The sequence below is a fragment of the Leptidea sinapis genome, chromosome 26 (genome assembly GCF_905404315.1).
Source record: "Leptidea sinapis chromosome 26, ilLepSina1.1, whole genome shotgun sequence".
NCBI lineage: Eukaryota > Metazoa > Arthropoda > Insecta > Lepidoptera > Pieridae > Leptidea > Leptidea sinapis.
Genome location: NC_066290.1, coordinates 5,795,977 through 5,820,262, shown reverse-complemented (window position 1 = coordinate 5,820,262; position 24,286 = coordinate 5,795,977). Strand labels below are relative to the sequence as shown.

The window sequence follows — 24,286 nt, the reverse complement described above, 5'->3', positions numbered from 1 at the left end:
ACTCTAATCGTGGGATGCTGGTCGGCTTTAATGGTGCTACTTTAGACTTAGCACATAGTAATTGGACGGTGACGTCACCATTTGTGCTAATTGACTTAATATAAACACATGATCCAAATGCGGACTGAGAAGCGTCACTAAACGAATGTAATTCTATATATTTAGGAGAAACACATAACACCAACCTCGGAATTTGTAAATTAGATATGAATTTTAAATTTTCCGTAAATTTCGTCCATTCCTTTTTTATTTCGGAGGGTACTGGTTGATCCCAGTCCAGTTTTTCTTTCAATAGCTTTTGCAACATCATTTTAGGTATTACTATTACTGGGCTGAAAACACCTAAAGGATCAAATATTTTGAAGGAATTTGACACTATAAATCGTTTCGTTATAGGTACATCTGGTTCCTGTGTCACCCTTATAGGAAAATGTAAAGTCTCTCTAGATGGTTTCCATCCAAGACCAAGAGTTCTCGAAGATTCGCTGATAGTAAGACTGTCTTGCTTATTATGTCAAGGTTATCAAATACATACGGATGATTGCTCTTATATTTTCGAAGATTAAAACAACCTAATTTTAATGCATTGGATCCTGACTTTTGTATGTAAATTATTTGCTGAGGATCATCAGCTCCTGTTATTAAATCATCCACATAAAAATCATTTTGGATGATGTTTTTGATAAGTTCATCATCTTGTTCCTGTCCTAGCTGCCACAAACACCGTGTACTGAGGTAACTTGCGCTTGCTGTGCCATAGGTTAAGGTATGTAAGACCAACGTTTGGATGGGGCGTGACTCGTCCTCTCTCCACAAAATTAGCTGCAAGTTCCTATCACTTTCGTTTACAAGCACCTGCCTATACATTTTTTCCACGTCTCCAGTGAGTAGGTACTTGTATTGCCTTGCCCGAATTAAGATGGAAAAGAGGGTGTCTTGGACATTGGGGCCTACCATCAAAATGTCGTTCAATGAGTAATCTGATGTAGAAGAGGCTGAGCCGTCGAATACTACGCAGAGCTTGGTAGACTCGCTCTCTTGACGTATGACCGCATGTTGACACAAGTAGTACGCTGGGCGAGGGACAGGTGAACTATTATAGTTAGATACAGAGAGATGCCCTAATTCTGCATATTCAATAATGAATTTTGTGAATTCAGATTTAAGGTTTGGATTACGCTTGAAGCGTTTTTCTAAATGAATGAATCGTTTTTTCACAAGATTGCAGCTATCAAATTCAAATTAAAATATTTTATTCAAAATAGGATGTGACTTATTGAAAGTCAAAAAAAAAAACTACCACCCATTCCAAAGTGAATGCCTCAGGCCTGAGAAGAATGGGCGCAACAAACTCAGCGGGCTTTTCATATCACCTAAACAATCTACTGATTCTTTGAAAGGTAATTTGACACAAAACCTACCTCCTTCATATCTTATGGTATTAGCGAGAAAGTGCCTTTCACACTCACTTTCATCTTCACTTATGATTGACTTTTTCGGAACTTCTTCTAACTCCCAAAATTTAGAAACTGTTCTATATTTTCATTTTGCGATGAAGAGACAATGGCGTGATTACAGTGTTTCCTATTGCTAGATATTGCTGAATTTATAGGGCCAGAGATTATCCAACCTAACTGTGAACTCCTTAACTTAGGATTGTTTGTTCTCAGAGAAAGTTGTTCATTGCCTAGAATGTCCCAGAAGAGATCAGCACCTATTAGTACATCTATGGGAGCTGGCTGATAAAACATGGGGTCAGCCAACTGAATATTTTCTGGTAATTTAATTGACTTGATGTCAACCGGCGTCTTTGGCAAACGACCGGTGAGCTCATTTAACACAAAACACGATAACATTGCACTGAAATTACAATTGGTTGCTTTCAATTGAATATCACAACTTTCAATTACATTCATTGAAGAAGTGTTGCCTATACCAATGACCTTTAGTGTGTCCATGTAGCGAGACTTTAATGACATTCCTGTCTTTAGGGACTCATTTATAAATGACGATTGGCTTCCGCAATCTAAAATAGCACGAACTTTGACCTTTTGATGATCTTGTTCATCAATGAGAGCGAGGTGGCTTGAGGAGGATGATGGGCGATGGAGCAGACTATTGTGACTAACAAACAATTTATACTTCGTCACGTCCATCATTCGCTCGTCAACCGCCTTCGTTTTAAACGTTGGACAATCATATATCCTATGACGCTCATTGCAAATAATACACATAAATGTAGTATTTGGTTTCTTGCTATAATTATTGCTGGTGCTCGCAAACGACTTTACGACATTTTTTTTATTTTGACCTTGCCTTTGAATATAATTTTTATTAGCTATACAACGCACAGGGGCACTGGTCACCTTTGACACGCTAGTAACGTCAGACCGATTATTACGATTCAATCACTCGAGCGATCTTCTTTGGACTTTGGTTCAACGCGTGGTTGAGAGAGGTTGTTGAATTTAGGTTATTTTTTTGTTAACGCTGATCGTGGTGTTTGTGAATCTGAATTATATTGTTAGTGTTGTTTTGGTGGTGGTATAACTATTTTAGGTAAGTATATGGTATTTTTCTAATTATAAGTGGAAGTGAGTATGAAGGAGCCGCCTGATGATAGGGGGGGGATTGCCCCAGACAAATCAAGAGCATTGAAAAGAACGGCAGAGATGGAGATAACTAAACCTGATGGCAAGAAGATAAGGACACCGGCAGAATCAATCCAATCAATTTATTCGAAACCTGGTTTTGACTCTGACTCTAACCTTAAATACTCTGATGAAGACAAAGGCCCATTCTCTGTATATGTCTCTAAAATTGAGCCAGATCCCGCGTCGGGATACGCATTGAAAATCCTTAAATTTGCACAATTCCTCCACAAAAATAATATAACCGGTATTAAAGAGGGAGGCATTAAGAAACTTGGCCGCAATAAGATCTCAGTTGATTTTATTTCAGCTGAAAAAGCTAACAAATTCTTAGAGTTGCATATTCTAGAATGTAACAAATATTTTGCGTTTATTCCGAAATTTCAAATATTTCGTATAGGGGTGGTCCGCGATATACCTACAGATTGGTCCCTCGAAGAACTTATTCAAGGCATAGTGTTACCAGTAAATTGTGGAGAGGTAATTCGAGCGAGAAGGCTAAATGTTAAGGTTAGGAATGATGGCATTACCACATGGGTACCTTCCAACTCAGTGGTACTAACTTGTTTGGGCCAATCCCTACCCGATAAAGTTTATTGCTACCATACTTCTCTCCCAGTTTCCCTTTAATAGCTTCCCACGATTCAATGCCGTAACTGCTGCAGATTTGGACATATAGCCAAACAATGCAGATCTCAGCCACGATGTTATAAATGCGCTCAACCTCATTCCGGAGATTCATGCACAACTAATGACTTGGAGGCTTCCTGCTTCCTTTGTCGTGGTGGAAGTCATATGGCCATCCATAGTAAATGCCCCGAACGTGCTCGCCAAAAATCGATTAAACTTGTTATGTCACAGGAAAATATAAGTTATTCGGAAGCCTCAACCAGGTTTAATAAGCCAAGACGACTGACATCATCCCCCCCCCCCTGATACTCCTCAAACTTCTTAATTCCAACCGGCGAACTCCACTCCCCGCACTTCTTCAACATCTTACAAGAAGACATTCTTACTCCCAGCTAAACCTAAACCAGTTTTAGGGAAATCCTATGACCGTCAGGCTCACCAAAATATTATCTCCTCTCCCTCCTCTTCCCAGCCAAACGGCTGTGCCTTGCAGCTATTGCCATCCATAGAATCAACCCCTCTCCCCACTCCAAATGATAATCTTGCTGAACTACTTCTTTGCTCTCTTATTAATATGCTGTCCAAATTCTCGGACGCCTTACCGAACAATGTATCTGCCCTGGTTGAACAGTTATTTGAAGTCCTTTCCCGCAAATATTTCACGAAAAAGTATTTCGTGGCTTTTCTACAAATAAACAATCACCATAAATATTTGAACATGGATTGCTTTAAATGTTTAAAACATCTTAACGACAAGGATACTATTAAATGCTCTTCATGTAGTATGAGTACACATTATTACTGCGTGGAACTTACTGAAACGGACTTCAAATGAACCATGACCCATGAACAAAATTAAATGGAAGTGTCCTACATGCAAGGGTAAAAAGAATACTAGTGCTGTAGGAACATCCATCTCACCTAAAGGAGGTATAATATCGTCATCGGTTTTGAATGTTGACACCGAGACCCTCACCCGATACATAGACACTAAATTGGCGAGCTTCAGGCAGCAACTGCGTGAAGACATCAGCTCGGCTGTTTTGGAAGTTTCTAAAGCACTTCGAGATGATATTAACAAGCTCGAGCAGCGTATGGACTCTTGGGATGAACGGTTATCGCAACTGGAGAGGGATCACTCATTTCATTCAAATGAAGCATTAGGTAGTGATATGAAGCAAGAAAATAACGCGCTTCGCACAGACCTACATTTACTGACGACAAAGTTTGATGAGCTTGACCAGGCTTCTCGTAGCTGTAACGTCGAGATACAAAACATACCAGAGCGGAAAGGCGAAAATCTAATACAATTGTCGTTAGAAATTAGTAAGCTCCTAGGCGTCGAGTTGAATCATAGTGATATTAGGAACGTGCACCGCGTGGCTCCAGGCCTACCCACGACCCGCCCAAAGAACATTATATTGCAACTGACAACTCGACGGCAACGTGACGACCTAATCGGTGCCGCGCGATCGCGAAGGTCACTTACGACGGCTCAACTGTTTGGTATACCAACAAGTGCCGCCGCGGCCGTTTCCACCACCAATATCCGCTTCTTTATAAACGAACACCTAACTCTTAAAAACAAAATTCTTTTTAGTAAGACTCGCACATTAGCTAAGGAAAAGGGTTATAAATATGTATGGGTAAGAAATAGTAATATATTACTACGTAAGAAAGATGATTCAAGGATAATTCATGTGCGATGCGTTGATGATTTAGCTAAAATATCATGACTCCTACAAATTATTATCACATGTTTATTGGTAGACCTTTTATATCTCTTGTTTTTTGTCGTCACTGCAAACTATTACGTTTTGTTCTTTATATTACCTAAAATTATATACGTGCTATGGAAAGACTCAGATGATGACGATACACGGTTACTTAAGCTTAAATATGATTTAATGTATTGCTTATGTACATCAGCTGAAAGAAAAATGTACAAATTTTATTTATTAGAATTCACTTTATGTCCCGGGATACTAATTTATGTACGCTTTTACAACTATACTTCCTTTTTTACGGTGTTTAATTTATGCTTTAATTTTATTATTTTAAGGTTGTTATTGCCACAATATTTTAAAATCATCTACACATCATGTACTGTATTAGAAACAGTTGATTCATATATTATAATAATTATTCACCACATGGAGGAACACGCACACTATCTACTGAAAAGAATTGTTAACGTATTATTATTAATAAAAAATATTTATGAAAATGATATACTTCTTAAAAAATGAACTCAAATAACCTTACTATATTTTACCAAAACTGTGGAGGGCTTAAAACCAAACTTTCTGGATTAAGACTCAATATGCTATCTTGCGACTATGACATAATTATACTGGTAGAAACCTGGTTAACCAATATTTTAATAAACTTCACGATGTATATTCTAGTGCACGTTACCAAAATTTTCTTATAATTGGAGACTTTAACTTACCTCATCTGAACTGGTCTTCCATTTGTCAAGACACTTTATTGTTCTCCACCGGGTGCGAGCCATCTAAACTACTAATATACACTATGTCCTTTATGAATTTAAGACAAACCAATAATATTCAAAATGAAAATGGAAGACTCCTTGATTTAGTATTATCTACTTTAACAAACCGTATCGAGCGTTCCGATGATCCTTTGCTTAAATTTTTCTGGAAATATGCATCTTCTTTAAAAGAGTCTAACTCAGGTTATCCTCGCTTAATGTGGTATGACGGTGTCGAATCTGATGATCCTAAATTCATAGCTGATATGTTCTCTAAATATTTTCACTCAGTCTTTGAACCCGGTTTCGATAGAGCATATAGTATTGACCAATTTGAAAATATAAGTTGCGACGCCGATCATACTCCGCTAATTGACAATGTACGTCTCCACAGACCCAATATTTTAGCAGCACTCCAAAATATCGACCCCAATAAAGGCGCCGGTCCTGATAACATTCATCCGGTTTTTCTAAAGCGTACTTGCAAAACGCTATCTATTCCTTTGGAAATTATTTTTAATAAATGTTTATCCTCTGGTTACTTTCCTAGTATCTGGAAGATAGCTTATATTACGCCTATATTTAAAGCAGGAGCAAAAAATCAAGTCGCAAATTATCGTCCGATCTCTATACTGTCATCTATTCCACAAATTTTTGAGAAATTGGTACACCAAGTCGTATACACTAAGCTAAAACACACAATCATAGAACAGCAACACGGTTTCGTGGCTGGCAGATCTACTTTGTCAAATCTTCTTGTTTTTACTGATTATTTATTTAAAGGCCTTGACAATAAAAACCAAATTGAAACAGTCTACACAGATTTCCAAAAGGCATTTGACAAGGTGGACCACCTACTGTTACTAAAAAAATTATCATACAACGGTATAAAAGGTAATCTCTTGCGTTGGTTTGCTGCTTACCTAAGTGCCCGAGTACAATCGGTAGTTATTAATGGTTTCATCTCCCCTACAGTTAACGTAACGTCAGGCGTACCTCAAGGCTCTATACTTGGTCCATTGCTTTTCACACTTTTTATTAATGACATCTCTGATTGCTTTAAGTCTTGTAAGTTTTTATTATATGCAGATGATTTAAAATTGTATTCCCATATTGTTGACTTCAATGATGTCCTGCTTATGCAGGAAGACTTGAATAGGTTAGATGTCTATTGCAAAAGCAACAAACTATTTTTAAGTTACACTAAATGTAAGCATATCTCTTTTACGAAAAACAAAAATAAAATTGAAACGAGATTTACACTAGGCGATCAAGAACTTGAAACAGTTACCTGTATTCGTGATCTTGGGGTATACCTTGATGCCAAGTTGACACTTAATGACCACATTGATCACATAGCGAATAATGCATATCGTATGTTAGGCTTTATTACACGCGTCTCTAAGGCATTTAAAAATAAAGATACATATATGTGTCTTTTTCGAACACTTGTGCTGTCTCAGCTTGAATATGTCACCCCAATATGGAATCCGCTGTATAAGATATATTACCATCAGGTCGAGATGATACAAAAGAAATTCTTGCGTATCCTAAACTTTCGCTTGGGTGGACGTCGAAACCACTACAAGAATCTCTTAAAACAATTTAATATTCTTTCATTAAGCCAGCGACGGAGTTTAATTGAATTAGTCACTCTGAGAAAAATATGTACGAGTGAAATCATATCCTCAGAATTGCTTCAGTTAATCGATTTTCATATACCAGCCCGTGCTACACGCTCTAATAATTTATTTCATCTCTCAAAAACCAGGACAAATACTGGTATACGTACGCCACTGCACAGAATGTTTGCTCTCCATAACTCTAGATTTAATGATGTAGATATGTTTTCGTGTTCCTCTAAAACTTACAAACTCAGAATAAAACAAATCCTGGCACAAACAGAGTAAGTTAGAAATCACGTAATTTCATCTAAATTGTAACAATGTCTACCATGCATTATGTTAGATTTATTTATCAACTGGTTGTCTGCAACTAAGTGTAATGTAAGTGTAAATTTAAATATTAAGTGTACTTAGTGAAACTGTTTAAGGAGACATCCTTGTGTCCATATTTCTATTTTTACTTTATCTACTTTATGTTTAAGGATGTATCTGTATTTGTTTCCAAATAAATAAATAAATAAATAAATAATGGCTCTTATAGGTCTCCAAATTCTCCAATGGAATTGTAGAAGCATTCGCCGTCATAAACATGATTTGTCATATTTGATTAATCGACACAAATTGTCTATCCTTGCCATTTCGGAGACGTGGCTCATGCCTGGCGGTCCCATTTTAGGATTTCAGGCTTTTCTTGCCTCCGGGATGACAGGGATGATGGTTGGGCAGGTTGTGCACTGCTGATTAATACATGTATGACATTCTCCCAAATTATTGTGCCTATACATAATCTAGGTTCACATGTAGTAGCTGCCAGAGCTGCTAATATATCTTTTGTTTCTGTTTATATTCCTCACCCCAATTCTAACATTCTCGAACTAAATACTATCCTCTCCTCAATACCTAGCCCCATGGTGGTATTAGGTGATTTTAATTGCCGACACACCATCTGGGGTTCTCATTTTATTGACCCATCTTCCTCGTTCCTCTTAGATCTTCTTGGTGACATAAATTTATGTATCCTCAATGATGGATCTGCCACTCGTAGAGTTTCCCTAACACAAAATATCAGTGTGCCAGACTTTTCTCTCGCATCTCCTTCTCTAGTCTCTCTCTAGTCTTGGCTAGTGCTACCAAGTTCATTGGGTAGTGACCATTTTCCCATTATTATTTCTTATCCATCCATCTCCCCCCTATTCTCCCTCCCAACCTCTCCTCAAATACCTAGTCGCCAATGCCAATTGGCATCAATTTTCATTGCTTATGGACTCAGAAAGTGACTCTTTTACAGAGATAACAACATCTTATTGTCTCCAGATGTATGAGAAGTTCATATCGTCAATTTTACAAACTGCTAATGCTTCAATTCCCATAAAAAATCCTGACCGAAAATTAACTTCTTCCCTCCTTGGTGGGATGCTGAATGCTCCGCCATGGTCCGCTCGCGAAAAGTAGCTGAGAAAATATTCTCCACATCTTGTAGCATGGTAGATTTTATTTCCTTTAAACAGATTTCTGCTCGCACATCAAGACTTCTTTCCAAAAAGAAATCCCTTGGATGGCGTCAATTCTGTGAATCCTTATCTCCTCGTTCCCCCCTTTCCCTCGTTTGGAAAAATATAAAAACGTATCTTAGAGGTTTTGACATGCCGGACATTTCAAACAATGACCCAAACTCTTTTATTAATGACTTCTTTTGCCATCTAGCTCCTCCCTATGTCCCTGAATCTGATTGCCTTTTTACCCCCGATCCAATTTCTACCCTTTCCGACTCAGACAAAATGAACGATCCTTTTTCCTTCTCCGAACTAACATCTGTTCTTGATCACCTTCGTGATTCCTCTCCTGGCGCGGATGGTATACCTTATTCCTTCATTTGTAAATCCTCTGACACTAGCAAAAAAGTCCTTAATATTCTCAATTCGTTCTACTCCTCCTGTGTAATCCCGAATTCTTGGAGAACACAAATTATTATACCCATCCTTAAACCTGGCAAGGACCCATTGGTTGCTTCCTCCTATCGTCCCATTGCTTTGCGGTCAGTTCTGGCCAAAATTATGGATAATTTGGTAAAAACATATTAGAATGCATAATAGAAAATAAAAATCTCCTTTCTAATAGCCAATATGGCTTTAGGAAAGGTAAGGGTACGCTGGACAACCTAAGCATCCTTACTTCTGAAATTCGTTTAGCATTTCTAGAAGCGAGCATGTTGTTGGGGTCTTTCTAGATGTCTCAGCGGCATATGCCAACGTTCACCTTCCTCTACTCAGGCAGAAAATGCACCAGCTGAGTATTCCTGTTAGGTTGATCAATATCATTTGTAATATGTGAATGGGTCGCTCTATTTCCGTCCGCCATCAAGGAACCCTCCTCCCACATCGAACTGTCTGGAAGGGCCTCCCACAGGGTTCGGTGTTAAGTCCTATCCTATATAATATATATACTTCTGACCTAGCCCTTACTGTTAGCCCATTCTGCAAAATTCTTCAATATGCTGATGATATAGCACTATACTCCATCTCATCTTCTTTTAACTATTCATCATCTTGCTTAAATTCTGCTTTATATTATCTGAATCAATGGCTCTTAGACCACAACCTCACTCTTTCTGTTCCCAAATGAAATGCGGTAATTTTTTCCCGAAAACGCACTATACCGGTCATAAATCTCTCAGTAGGTGATGAATCAGTCCCGTTTAAGGATAATGTTAAATTCCTAGGTCTTTTTCTTGACTCTAAGCTCTCCGGTATTCACCACTTGAAGTACATTGTTAAGAAATGTGAGAGGGGTGTAAACGTTATGAGGGCCCTTTCGGGGGTACGCTGGGGTGCCCACCCATTTTGTCAAAAACTTTTATACAATGCTATCGTTCGTAGTCATTTTGATTACGGTAGCTTTCTACTTGAGCCGTGTAGCAAAATAGCCCTGTCCAAATTAGAGAAAATCCAGTCCAAATGCTTACGAATCATAACTGGTGCTATGAAATGTTCTCCCGTCAACGCTCTCCAAGTGGAGTGTGTAGACCTAACCTTCACCTTCGCCGTCAGTACCTAGCCGATAGATTCCTAACTAACGTAATCCAATTTACACCCCCTTCTTGATATTCTGCACTCTTTGTCTCTAACTATTCAAACTTCTTTATATTGGCCTCATAAAGATCCGCCTCCGTTAATTAATTCTTATACTAAATTTAAAGCCTTTCCAGTTCCCATTTACCAATCAGCCTTATGCCCAGTCTTTGAAGTAGAATATCAGTCTCTCATTTTCCAACCTAAAATTTTCTTTGACTTTGGAATTACTAAACACTGCCCTGAAGCCAATAGAAAATTTAATTCTATTCTATCTTCTGATTGGTCTGATTGGGTGACGTTGTACACGAACGAATCCAAATTATCCAACAATAGCTGGGTCGGGTCTGCAGTTTGGATCCCTAAGTTCCGTATAATTTTAAATTACAAAAGTCCCCCGCAGAATTCCATCTTTACTGGCGAATCAATTGCCCTGTCAGAGGCGGTGTCATATGTTGAATCACATAAGATCAACAAGGCTTTAATCTTGTCTGACTCATTAAGCTGCTTGTTGGACCTAACAAAAAATCCTTTCAAATCTTCAAACAATTTCACAATTAATTTAAGAACAAAGGCATCCCTGTACAGATGTCACATAATGGGAATAAAAGTTGCATTAGCTTGGATACCTAGTCACCTAGGGATAACTGGCAATGAAATTGCAGACTCGTGCGCTAAAGACGCGATTCAGTCTGGAATATTAAAATTTAATTACTGTTTTCCTCAAGATCTACGCGCTATGTCTAAACACTTTCTGGTTGATTCATGGAATGCTTTATGGCAAATCACAAAACAAACTAAAGGTAAATTCTATGGTTCTATCCAACCCTTTATCCCCTCTAAGCCCTGGTTCTTTCCTCAAAAAAAACAAAATCATATGACTTCGCTTGGGATTTGTCTGTTCCCCAGTATTTTTGGCCAAGATCCGGGTAAGGGACCATTCTATATGTGAATGTGGCCTTGAGGAAGGTACTCTTGAACATATTTTTTTCTATTGCCCAAAATTGTCAATTCCTTTATATGACCTTCTACAGAAGGATATCCCTCGCCCCATCAACATCCCTTTTCTTCTTACTTTATGCCATTCCCCTTTCATAAAGATTCATTACAAATTTGTCTCCCGCAATAATATTAAATTGTAATTTCTATCCTCCATACTTTCTACGCTTCTATTAGGCACATATTCCCACTTACATTCACACATTTCTCCCTTAAACTTAGATTAGATACTAACAAGGTAGTTAATATTGTTGTGTTATGGGTGTTTATTACTAACCGTACTAACTCTTGTTGCCTATTCTTCAGTTCACAAAAAAACCACAGCTATATCAACCGAACATTTCCTTTTAAATCAGCTCTTTATATACTTCAATCAGCTAAATTAAAATAAAAAATCTCTCCACCTTGACGTTAGTCGAATCGTCGACATTCAGTCGACGGAGCCAGTTATAAAGACAAAATGACTCGAGCACATCAGCACGGTCTATCATAAATTTATAAAATTGTTCGAGGGTAGGTACGTCGCCTTCCGAATTGTTGCGTCATTCCTCCCATTTTAACAACGTATTGATGTCTAACTTAGATGATAACATAAATATTATTAGTACATCCCATTTGTCAGTGGGTTGTCCTAGGCTTGTTAAGGCGCGCAAATTTTTGGTCACGTGGTCAACCAAAAATCGTAGTGATCGCTCTGATTCTCGTGGAAGCTGTTTAATATTAAATAATGATGTTAAATGATTATACAAATTATTTAAGTTTTCTTTAGTGTTAATTCCGCCAATATTTGTCTTTAAAACAATTCGAGGATGCCTCGTGTAGAGGCGAAACACGTGTCGAATTGTTTTAAAGACAAATATTGGCGGAATTAACACTAAAGAAAACTTAAATAATTTGTATAGTTATGGATTTCCGCAAAGTAACGCCTTATTCAATAAATGTTAAATGATGATTAATCAATATTCTTTTGTTGTCGTATCTAATGCAAATAAATCATCTTCCACGCTTCAGCATAATTGTTGGTTGACACCTCCAAATTTGAAATAATCCTGGCCGCATCGCCTTGCAAATAAAATACGAGGTAATGGAATTTATGGATGTCTGATATGCGATCATTCTTATGTATCAGATTTTCAAAAGTATCCCGAAACTCCAACCAACGGAAATATGCGCCATCAAATTTGGCTATTTGAATTTGAGGGAGTTTCACACCTAATTCGTGGGCGTGATGAGGATCATCTATGCAACATGACGCGTTGTGACCCGAATTGCGCCTTTTTTCGCATTAAAATTTTTTGGAGAATTTTTCGACTTAAGTTTTGGCATTTGCTATATTCATAATTATATATTGCTCAATTTTATCGCGTTCCTCAATTTAAGCAGAAATATTTTTAAAATTTAAAACCTCTATTTCACTCTGCAAATCATCAACCTTCATAGACAAAGCTTCAAATTTGGTGAGTTTTAAATCTAACTCCGTTAATTGAACGTGCGTTGTTTAGTTCCATTAAACAGGCAATGCTATTTAAATAATTTTTAAATTTTGTAAATTGTCCCTTCTTCTAATGATTAAATCACGTAAACTTTGTTTATTCATTTCTTCTGTCATTAAATATAACACTTACGAACAAACAACAACAAAACAATATAATTTAAACTTTTCTTTTTTTGGTAGTCAGTTAACTAAATATTGATTCTCTTTATTTAAATAGCAATGCAATTCCTGCGTAATTCAATTGAAATGGCTCACGTTCCTCGTTCTGGTGGTACTTGCCGCTCAGGGAACCCGGCTGCGCACACTCAACAGTTCGCTCTCGGCAGGTGCAGGAGCTGCGGCCGACCAATGTAATCCAACGGGATAAGTATGTACTTGCAGACGCTGCACGGCGATGATAAATATTAGGCTGGAATATTGGGCAAATACGTTAAATATTGTATGTATAAACAATACGAATCGAGAAAACCTAAAATACGAAAGCAACGTTACTTCGCAAAATAATTTAACTTTATATCAATAATTGAGTGACCTTTTATTGCTTAATATACTTCCATTGACATAATTTACGGAATAGTGAACATACAATTGAATGATTTATGTATTAATTTAGATAATATTGCGATAAATAGCTAAAACTTAATTCCTTTGTTCACTTTTTTTATACATGCGGTTAGGTAAAAAAGATGATGCAATTTTGCACTAAATAACAAATTTACGTGCATAAAACGCTGTAAAACTTGCCTAAAAACAATCAATTTACACAAATGACGAACGATTTTGAATATTATTTTGTTTGTTATTAGGTTACTTATCTTATCTTAGCGGACGAACTCATAACTTTAGCTGATTCACTGCTCGAATCTTCTTTGTTTTTCTGCTTTCCAATACAGTCCGTGATTTTAGAAATATCCACTGCAAGGCTCCATCCACAGGAATGATTTGATGTGATGTTGAAGATCGTTTGGTCGCCGCGCTAACCGGTGTCTCGTCGTATTTACGTAACTATTAATTGTTATTATTTCACGGATTCTTCTTTGTTCCCCTCGTGTTCTATGTTTAGCGAATAGAATGGTGTAAATTAAATGCCCAGATACTTAATAAATTAATATAATTTAACATTATTTATTAATTATTAGACGTTGAGCTACATCGTTGACACTTCCATTATTGAAGATTTTTAACAATCCTCTATCTATCTACTTTTAAGTGGGAGAGTGGTCAGTGGTGTTTCTCCAGGCGTGCTGACCTAATTCGGTTGTGTCCCTTCAGACGCAACATGGCTGATTGACGATAGTAGGTACTACCACACATACAATGTCCTTATAATGACAGAATAAAATTTTAATTAAACATTGGAAATAACTACAGTTAATGAAGCTTCCTTGCATGGGATGTTAGCTAGATGGGTACCACAGCGGCGCTTTTTCTATGAAGCAGTAATAATCACAATTTCACACGGAACAACTCAGAATTCAGGTGTACAGTGTCACCAATTTATCTGTGAACTGATAGGTGTCGCCATCGTCGTTTCAGTTTTGCTTATTAAAATTCAGAAGTATCGCAATAAAACACATGGAACACTCGAAAGTAGCAGACACTGATAGTCGAACAGAGCTCAAGAAAGTTAGCGCCCCAGATTGTTTTTTTTTTTTTATTACATCGTTAGTTCGCCATTTGTTCTTGATTGTTCTCTATAAACATTTGTTTGTTCTCGATTTTTTTTTAAATTTGCAATTCATTAAAATTTGTTAGGTTAGGTTATGTTAGAACAGTTAAAACAACGCACGAGCCGAGCGTAGCGTTCCGCGGCAGCGGCCGGCTTTTTTAACGCCCCCCACTTTTAATTGTTTTTAAATAAACAACCAAAGAACAAACAATTATTTATAGCGAACAATTAAGAACAAACTACGAACTAACGATATGCGATATTTTTAATTATATTTCAAAAATTTTTTGAGGGGCTAAGTTTGATGAGCCGTCGAACAGGGGTGGGACGACGGACGCCTTAGAGTGTCGTTTTCAGAAAACTGTAGCGCCATCTGTTAGTTGGCCCCTAAATTAAAGCTTTGTCAGCTGTCACTCGCACACAGCTGAAACCTGCCCACAGCTGAAACCTGCCCACTTGTGACTTGTCATAAAATGGCGGCTACTTCTAGCGTTTGCGCATGTATGTAGCTCTCGTGTTCCATTTTGCATATTTTTGGTATTGAAATCAAAGTGTAAGCGCGTCGAGTCAATTCACTCCAAAAATCTCCTTATTCTGTGAATTTCTAATTTTCGTGATAGAGACACTTTTGTTTGTGGAATTTATGAACTTTCGTGTAATGCCGAGACGTTGTGTTTTCGGTTGTGCGCTCCGTGGTAAGTAAATTATTCTCTTAAATCTTAACAGTATAGTTTATTGACTAATCTTGTGATAAATAAAGTATCATATAAGGTTGGTTCTACTCTCAGGTTCTACTACCGGTCCGTAGATTGAATTTGCAATCATGGTTAAAACTATTATAAACATACCGGTTTTCTGTATCTTGCCCCAAAGATTAAGCTCCAATCCCTCACATCACCTTATGTCTGACTTCAGACTCCTCCTGACTTTTATGGTTTAACACACTTAATAATAATTGACAGCTGTGCTGGCTTCTGACACCGTTTTTATCAAGGGAAATGTCAATATACGAGTCCAAAATAAAATAGTAGCCCAATGGTCATAACACTAGGTTATCACAATTTGTCTGATGGCTTTAATAGTCACTCAATTTATTTAATAATATTGTTTATTATTTTCAGAGGTTCCAATGCATCATTTCCTAGATGCTTTCAAATTTCCTGAGCAGTTTAAAACTTGGATCAGTCTTGTTGGTGGAAACCCTGAAACATCTGAGTTTGTAATATAAACTTTTCTGACAAACACAAAAATCGTAATCGACGGCTAAGCACATTGGCAGTTCCGATTCTTCATCTGCCTGGTAAGTCCCCTAATTTAATACATATTGAGTTAATATTCGATTCTATTCCTTATTCTGTCAGATTTAGTCACACCACTAAGAATCTTTGTTGTGTTGATGGTTTTTTTGAAGGTTTACTTGTATTGTATCATTCTGGAAACACCTGATTTTCTTACACAGTTGTGATTGCAAAATTCAATGGTTGCATTTCTAGCTGAAACTGGTTCATTATCAGTGTAAATCATTAAATTTATAAAACATAATCTTTACATGAACACATTAATTTTCAGGACAAGTTCAGATTCAAGTAATCCATGGACAAGCTTCATCCACACAACATTTACTGCCTACAATAATACAGCAAGACTGTTCAGGTAAATAATTTTTAAAACTTATTTACAATATTTTATACACATTATTATATTAGTATATCTCAAGAATAATACATTTTTCCATTTATCACTACTTTGAAAAAGCTTGAGATGAGAAGAAGTGGCAGATAACTCATTCCCATTCTTTTAAATGAAAATTGACCTATCATGATATAATTTATACCAAAAGAGTATTGTAATTATTAATAAATGTTTGTGTCATAAAGGTTACTATAACATAAATGACAAGAAATTAAAAAATCTTAATGATACCACAGAAATGGCATGGAGCGGCCACCCTCAGGGTATTAAATAATAAATTTTATTGCATGATTTAACTTTGTAACTAAGTGTAAAATCTCAAAATTTAGCCTAGAAATGGGCATTGACAATTTGATTTTGTTCTGCTTTTAATCCCATGTCTTTAATGTATCTTCTTAAAATTATTGCCGCATTCTGTGGTGTACAAATAATAAATAATCATTAATCTATTATTATATTTATTTTTTACAGAGCCGTATGTGAGCAACTTTATTTTAGAAAAAGCATCAACTACAACAACATTCCAACCTGTGGCTGCAGGTAAAATTTACATATTTTTTTCAATTTGTTGGCTATTATCAATAATAAAAAATATATAATTAATGATTATATTTTGTTTTGAACACATACCAAAATATTATAAAATATAATATATTTCTATCTATTATACACAACTAAACCATAAATAAAAATAAAACCAAAATTTTATATTTTTAAATTTTGCGAGTAGTGTCGGTATGTCTTTTTTTCCATAATGGTTTTGTTTGAGCTTATTTCAACTTGTGATTTAATTTAAGCTCTAGACTCTTAATAATTGCTGCCCTGGTTCTACATTTTCTGAGTGCTACTTAATTATGATTTTATTTTTGGTTTTATTTTAATTTTTCTCCATTATTGTCTAATTGAAATTGATGTTTGAAATTATTTGAAAAGTATAGTTAAATTCACTCTGACAAAGTGGGCAACAAACTACATAAGTATTATTTCCAGATTTATTTATAGAAAGTTATTTAGCCGATAGACAACAAATTGTAGAAATAAATAACATAAATGAGAAACTGGAGATGACTCCATACAAGTCACCCTATTTAATTAGTAAATTTGGAGTTCCTCAAGGAAGTCTTATGGGACCCTTACTGTTTTTAATTTATTTGAATGATTTACCCGATGTGGTTGACTATAACTGTGTATTATTTGCAGATGACATATCCATAATTATTCCTGACGAGCATAAAGCGATAAATAATTATAATATGACTATTAATAAAAAATTTAGAAACTATATTGACATGGTTTAATGAGAATAATTTATTCGCTAATATGACAAAAACTAAATATATACAATTTTCTAATTATAAAACAATACATAAATCTCTAAATATAACACACAGTGACCTAACGATTAAAGAAACAAACACAATAAAATTTTTAGGCATTATATTAGATTGCAATTGTAACTGGAAAGCTCAATGTGATACAGTGGCAGGCAAAATAAATAAGTTCGTTTTCGCTTTAAGAAGGCTCAGACAAACTGTATCCTTTAATGCTGCACTTACTGCATACCACGGTTATATTGCGTCAGTTTTACGGTACGGGTTAATACTATGGGGAAACTCCACTAATATTTCAAATGTTTTTCTGGCACAAAAAAAATGTATAAGAGCTTTATGCAATGTCAGTCCTCTAGAATCGTGTAGACCATTATTCAAAAAGCACCGTCTGTTAACGCTTACTGGTCTATATATATTAGAAATTTGTATGTTCATTAAAAAACATGGTGAACTTTTTAAACCAGCAAAGGACTATTCCATATTAGGATTAAGAGATCCAACTCGCCTTCTGATGGCATACTGTAGAACAGCGCTTCATCAAAATAACGCAAATGTTATGTGTATTAGGGTATTTAACCACCTTCCAAAGAATATTAGAGAGATGCCTAAAACATTAATGCATAAAAAATTAAAATTATGGCTAATAGATAAATGCTTTTATAGTTTAAAAGAATTCTTTAGCCAAAAATAATAGTATTAGAATGTAATTTTTGAGAGGTACCTACAAACTAATGTTTATTTTATATTATCTCATTGAATTAAAGCTATGTAATGTGTATTAAGAATGTATAAGTATAAATTAAATATTGACAATCAAATATTTGTATGCCGATATATTGGCGAATTGTGCTGTACACCAATTAATTGTTAACAACTATGTTACCATTAATTGTTAACAACTATGTTACACACATCTCAACAATTTGCTTCAGCAATGTTCAATTGATGCTGGAACATAGTTATAGTGTTATTAGCAAGCCTAAAATAACAGCTGGAAAAGGTATTAATATTATTATACTAAAATTACAAATGGGAAAGATTCTGATTTCTTTTAAAAATATTGTTTTTATACTTTTTTATCCAAAAAACGCATTATTTATAATCTTTTGTGTGGGTGGGCAAAGTATAGTAGTCATAGTCATAGTCCTCATAGTCCCTAGGAGCTGGGGATAAGAATCAGCAAGATTTTTGTAATGGCCCATCATTTATTTTGTAGTATGTGAGTCAGCAAATTCATTTATATATGTATATATATATATATATACTTTAAGACTGAATCTACTTTACAATTTGTAAATGAAACATTCTTTCACAGATCTAATGGCTCCACAGCGCAGCTGAAATATCGCGCTTGCGAAAAAAGGACAATCTTTCAAAGCAAGTTTAAAAGGTGCTGAAGATTTGTCCAGCAGCAATGTGTTTCAACATTTTGCTATGAAATTTAAGAAACCAGCTCAATTATTTTTAAGTATGCGGTTGCAAGCAATAACAATGATTATATAAAAGCAAAAGAGTACAATAATATAAAATGGTTATGTTATCCAAATCAAGAATTAGAAAATTGCTGCCATGACATTCAAAATATAATACCTGGGATCTTAAAAACAGATATACCCAAAAAAAATATAAAAAAGCATATTATATAAATAGCAGATGTGATGGTAGATTATCCTTTTAATTGCACCACACATAAAGAAAAGTTGAAACAATATTTTAATAACACAACTATAAATGTTATTTTGTATAGTTGGTGCAGATTGATCAATCGAATTTTGTCTGGAAAATTAACATATGTGGGTGAAGACGAAACAAAAACAGCTGACCAACAATATTATGATAACCATAAATATTATAAAAATAAAAAATAATATGCAAATATTGCTTTTTATTTCTCCCTCCCAATTACCTCAATTACTCATACCAACACTACTGAATCCTATCCTTTATGTTCTATGTTGTGGCAAAATTAAATGACTAACTCTACGCGCAATTTCAACATGGTAAAAAATTGCAATACCTACATTAAAAATTAGAGTTAGTTATGTAATTGCGTCACAAAATTCAAAATTAATTTTATAATTTCGAGCTTATATCCAGTTATTTTCGGGGCCAAGTGGGCGCTAGTCTTCAAATAGACAGCTCATAATTCGTAGAGAGGGCTCTCTTTTCCCTATATATTATTATACTCTTTGTAGTCGAATGACATTTCAACATAGCGACTAGTTCCTTTTTTTGCCACTTCGACTTCACAGATAAGTTGGTATTACTATACAATTATACATTGTATAAACTGGTGTCTGGACTCTGGTATTTACATCCTCTTTACTAGTTAATGTCAGTTAACGTTTTCAATTTTCATAAATATTTTGTTCGATTATTGCTTGTTTATTGTCGGTACTTATATGTTTATTGTCAAGGTATTTTAAATTTTCTACTTTCAAGATTCAACTTTGTACTTGTAGGTACTTGCCAATAAGCAGGCTTACCGCATAATGCTCAGAAAAGTAATAATGGCTAATCTATTGTTTGAAAATTGAAATTGAAACGCACTGTGTATTTTAGAATTGGAGTTTAGAGCAGTATTCTATGAGAAGATAGAACTTCAATTCTACTCAATTTCAATTATTACTAACTCAGTTGGTATTGGTTCGTATTTCAAGTGTGTTTCATGCTGTAATAAAAAACTAGTTCGGAAATAATAAGTTAACGTTGTTAAACATATTATTATTTATTTGGTTTTAGAAAAGTCGAAATGGATGAAGTTCGAGCATTTTTTAATAATCCTCATCCAACAAGTTCTCAAAGGATTAAATTAAGAGGGCCACTTACCGGCGGTCATAGTATATCAAAACATGATACATTAGATGACTTTGATAGGCATAAAGATCATCGGCATACCATGTTTAATGGTGGAACAGATTACGTGGAAGAAGCTAAGCTAAAAGAAATGAAGTTGTTTTCCAAGGTTTTTTTTTTATATATTTATATAGGATAATATGAGGTAAAAAAATTTATGAGGATTGATCATTCAAAATATGAACTTGGTTGAACTGGAATGTTATTTATGTTTAAGTCATGCAGGTACCTAAATAAATCACAAATTCTTCTCAGTCAACCTGTAGACCTCAAAATTGGGTTTTGAACCTGTAATAAGGTGCAGTAAAATCTATTATATCAACTATATAATGATACTTTTAAAGTATAATAATTACCAGGGACATAGACAGACATAGCTAAAGTATACAAAATGCATTTTTTTAATGAAAATTAAGGGATGAGACGCAGGATGTTCAGATAATGGTATTCTTACTAATGATAGAATAATGGTTCTAAACCCAAAATTTATGAGTGGCACTACAGTTAGGATTGTCACCTTGATACATAGATGTTAAGTCTCATTTGCCCAGTAATTTCACTAGCTACTGCACCCTTCAGACCTCAAACCTTGAAGCAGTAATGTTTATACAATATATCGTATTGTATAGAATACATTTCGATCAAATTCAAAATTAAATGGGATTAATGTAAAAATATGGTACAAAAATTTAGGCTGCGATATTTACTCTGGCTTCACTATCACAAATCATAGGTATAGTAACAAAGATAAATTATTAACAATAAGACATATTGTTTTAGTGTCCAGGTAATGTATATAATTCCAAGGTATTATATTGAAAACCTGCTTGTCCATGGGCAAAGTAAATAAAAATATTTCATGATTGTTGTTTTTGAAATCGTTTACTCTATGACAAGGTATTTTAATTTTGTAAGAAGTTTATTAAATGAAATTTTAACAATCATTAAGGGTTAAATAACTTTTTTTTAATTTTGGGTTTCAATAAACATGCTATGTAGGTTGAGTTCCTTATCCTTCATTGTTATGTTTTTATAAAAAATCTTTCCTCCCGATCTCCATCAATGCAGATTTTATTTGTGTATTAAGTATGTAACTTTTTCAAAAAAATTTGAGGTACCCAAAAGTAAGTTAGTATAGGTTTAGGATCAGAAGTCCAACTACAGGCATTAAACAATGTCCTGGTAGGTACATAATTACCTGTATGTACATGTTTTTTTTAGCACCCACCACTGTAATATCAAAATAAGTTCCGGTTCTCATACCAAATAAGCTACTCTTCATAATAGTATTGTATATCTCAGCTGATGCTGATAAATTGCTTTAAATACCAAATCAAAGATTATGCTATAAAGCCAGCTTACATAAAGTCTACTTAGAATGCTTTATAGATCTCAGACTAACACACTATTCACATGTCACATCACAAAAACGATATCTCATAGCAATGCATCTCAACTCTAAATATAATCTTCGAGAAGATGCATGGAATAAACCTTATATATCTTTTAAAGATTTGACGGTTCACTGTGTGCTGCAAACCAGTATTTATAACTTAAAATATTGACACAATATCCAAAGATTTATAATAGTTTATATACTTATGTCAGTGTGGCGACACCACAATACAGTGTTGTGGCCTGGCCCTATAGAATATATTGCAAATTAAAAGTTTTCAGCTTAACAATTTATATGTACATTTATTGACACTTAAACAGCAACACTCTTGTGATTCCTATGTTGTTACGACGGAGTATGGGCCAACGATCATCTGATGACCCTTATGTATGGTTGTTTGTCCTCTTGAATAAAAGAAAAATAGAGTATCATCTATGTTATACATATGATACATTCCAATAGTTTGAATGTTTCAAAATTAGAAATATGCTAATATTTGTTTTTATAATAACATTTAAGAATGAAGAATTTGATAGCAGACCAGATGGATTAAATGCACTTGATCAAATGTCGTCACTGGGATCCTTACTTCAAAGTTCATTAAATCTCAATGATGAAGTTATGACACATGTCTATAACAAGTACACATTTAAAAGGAAGGAGGATACTAAAAACTTAGTAATTAATGACTATCAAGAAGAGGTGAGTGTTTTAAAAGAAATATTTGAAAGACTGACATAGATGCATCCTATATATGATAATTTATATTTATACAGATTATTTTTTTATTACTCTTTGATATAAATAAGGTTTTTAACTCTAACATGGTTCATATATTGGATACAGCACCATAAAAATACATAATTTGTTATGTATGTATATTACAACTATGGTAAAATACTCAATTGATTTAAAAGAGTTTCTGTTATGTTCTCATGATTCAGTAATTTACATTTACAATGACAAATCAAAAGCTTTTTTTATTTAATATTGTATTGTTGCCAAATTGCAATGACTATGAAATGTCAATGACAAATGTTGAGGAATCACTGACCCCAAAGATACAGTTTTAACTAGTTTTGGGGTCAGAGGTCAACCTCTTTTAATATCACTGCAAAACCATTTTTCAATGTTAGTATTATTACAATTAGCGATAAGAAGATGTAAATAATTAGAATTATGTAATAAATATTGTACATTTAGTTATTTAAGTTACTTGCAGTGAGTGTAAAAGAAAATGAAATAAAGTATTATTATTATTAAAAGCGCTTATTTCAAACCTATTTGAATAAACATTTGTTGACTTGCCAGTTTGTGTTTTATCTAATATATATAAAATTCTCATGTTGCGGTGTTTGTAGTTAAACTCCTTTGAAACGGCTGGACCAATTCTCATGAAATTTTGAGTGCATATTGGGTAGGTCTGAGAATCGGACAACATCTATTTTTCATCCCAATAAATGTTAAGGGTGGTTCACACCAATTTTTTTTTTATATTTTTTTATTTTGTTTGATTATGAGTCAGCATTAAAAAATACATACAACTTCAAATTTTCATCCATCTACGATCAACAGTTTTGTATCGCGAATTTAATATCGGCAATACAACATTTGCTGGGTCAGCTAGTATAATATAAAATTAGAAATAAAGGAAATAATTTGAATTGCTAATGGAGATTCTAAGAATCTAGAGATTGAACAAGAAAAAGTAATGGCTGTGTAATAGTTATCTTATGTTTCCACATCATAGGTACCTTTTCGATTATTTACATAAATATAGAGGGGCATTGATAATTCAATGTATGCCTGTTCCTAATGTTGATAGGGGTGATTTTTTGCGATAATTTTAACTCTGATATGCATTATGCAAAAGTGAAGCATTTATTCGTTATTAGGATTTTTAATTTTTGTTCAAAATAAGTCAGTCAACATTGCAACTTCAAAACTTTATTTAAAAAAAGTATAATCTCTCATCTCATTTTTTTATGATTTATAAAAACAATTAAACATTCATTATTTATCAATATTAAAACAACAATTATTATCAAAAAATAAACAAAAAAAAACTTTTGACACATTAGACATCTGCTGTTTTTGCTTGGCCAGATTGGAGCAAACTATAGTAAATAACATGATGTGGAGATCACCAAAAAGTTACTATTACCTTTTTATTGGTAAGCTTTGCTTTAGGACAGTGTTGCCGTGTTTGATCTGGGGTCAGCCATTTCAAAAGTATGTCAATGAATTTCATGCTCCTTTTTATAAAAACTCAACTTTTCAAAAAATTGGCATATTCATAAATATTAGTACGTAATGGACATTAACTGAATAAAAGCTTTTAAATTTTGACTTTATAGGAACAAATACAAGGCTTTAGTAC

The 24,286-nt window shown here is 34.5% G+C and overlaps 2 protein-coding genes across 4 annotated transcripts in view; both read left to right on the top strand.

Annotated features, from left to right (window-relative positions):
* The window catches only part of LOC126972562 (uncharacterized), a 166,355-nt gene that overhangs the window by 133,398 nt on the left and 8,671 nt on the right, over positions 1–24,286 (top strand). The gene's annotated exons all lie outside the window — the stretch shown is intronic.
* LOC126972526 (probable ATP-dependent RNA helicase spindle-E) overlaps positions 19,939–24,286 on the top strand; it is a 63,902-nt gene continuing 59,554 nt past the window's right edge. The window contains exons 1-4 of one of the 3 annotated variants that reach the window (XM_050819346.1): positions 19,943–19,961; positions 20,117–20,300; positions 20,397–20,619; positions 22,426–22,608. In XM_050819346.1, coding sequence (XP_050675303.1) covers positions 20,407–20,619; positions 22,426–22,608 — 396 coding nt within the window. In that variant the 5' untranslated portion in view covers positions 19,943–19,961; positions 20,117–20,300; positions 20,397–20,406. Of the gene's footprint in view, positions 20,301–20,396; positions 20,620–22,425; positions 22,609–24,286 lie in introns of all 3 variants that reach the window. The other 2 variants (XM_050819347.1, XM_050819345.1) reach the window with 2 other exon arrangements.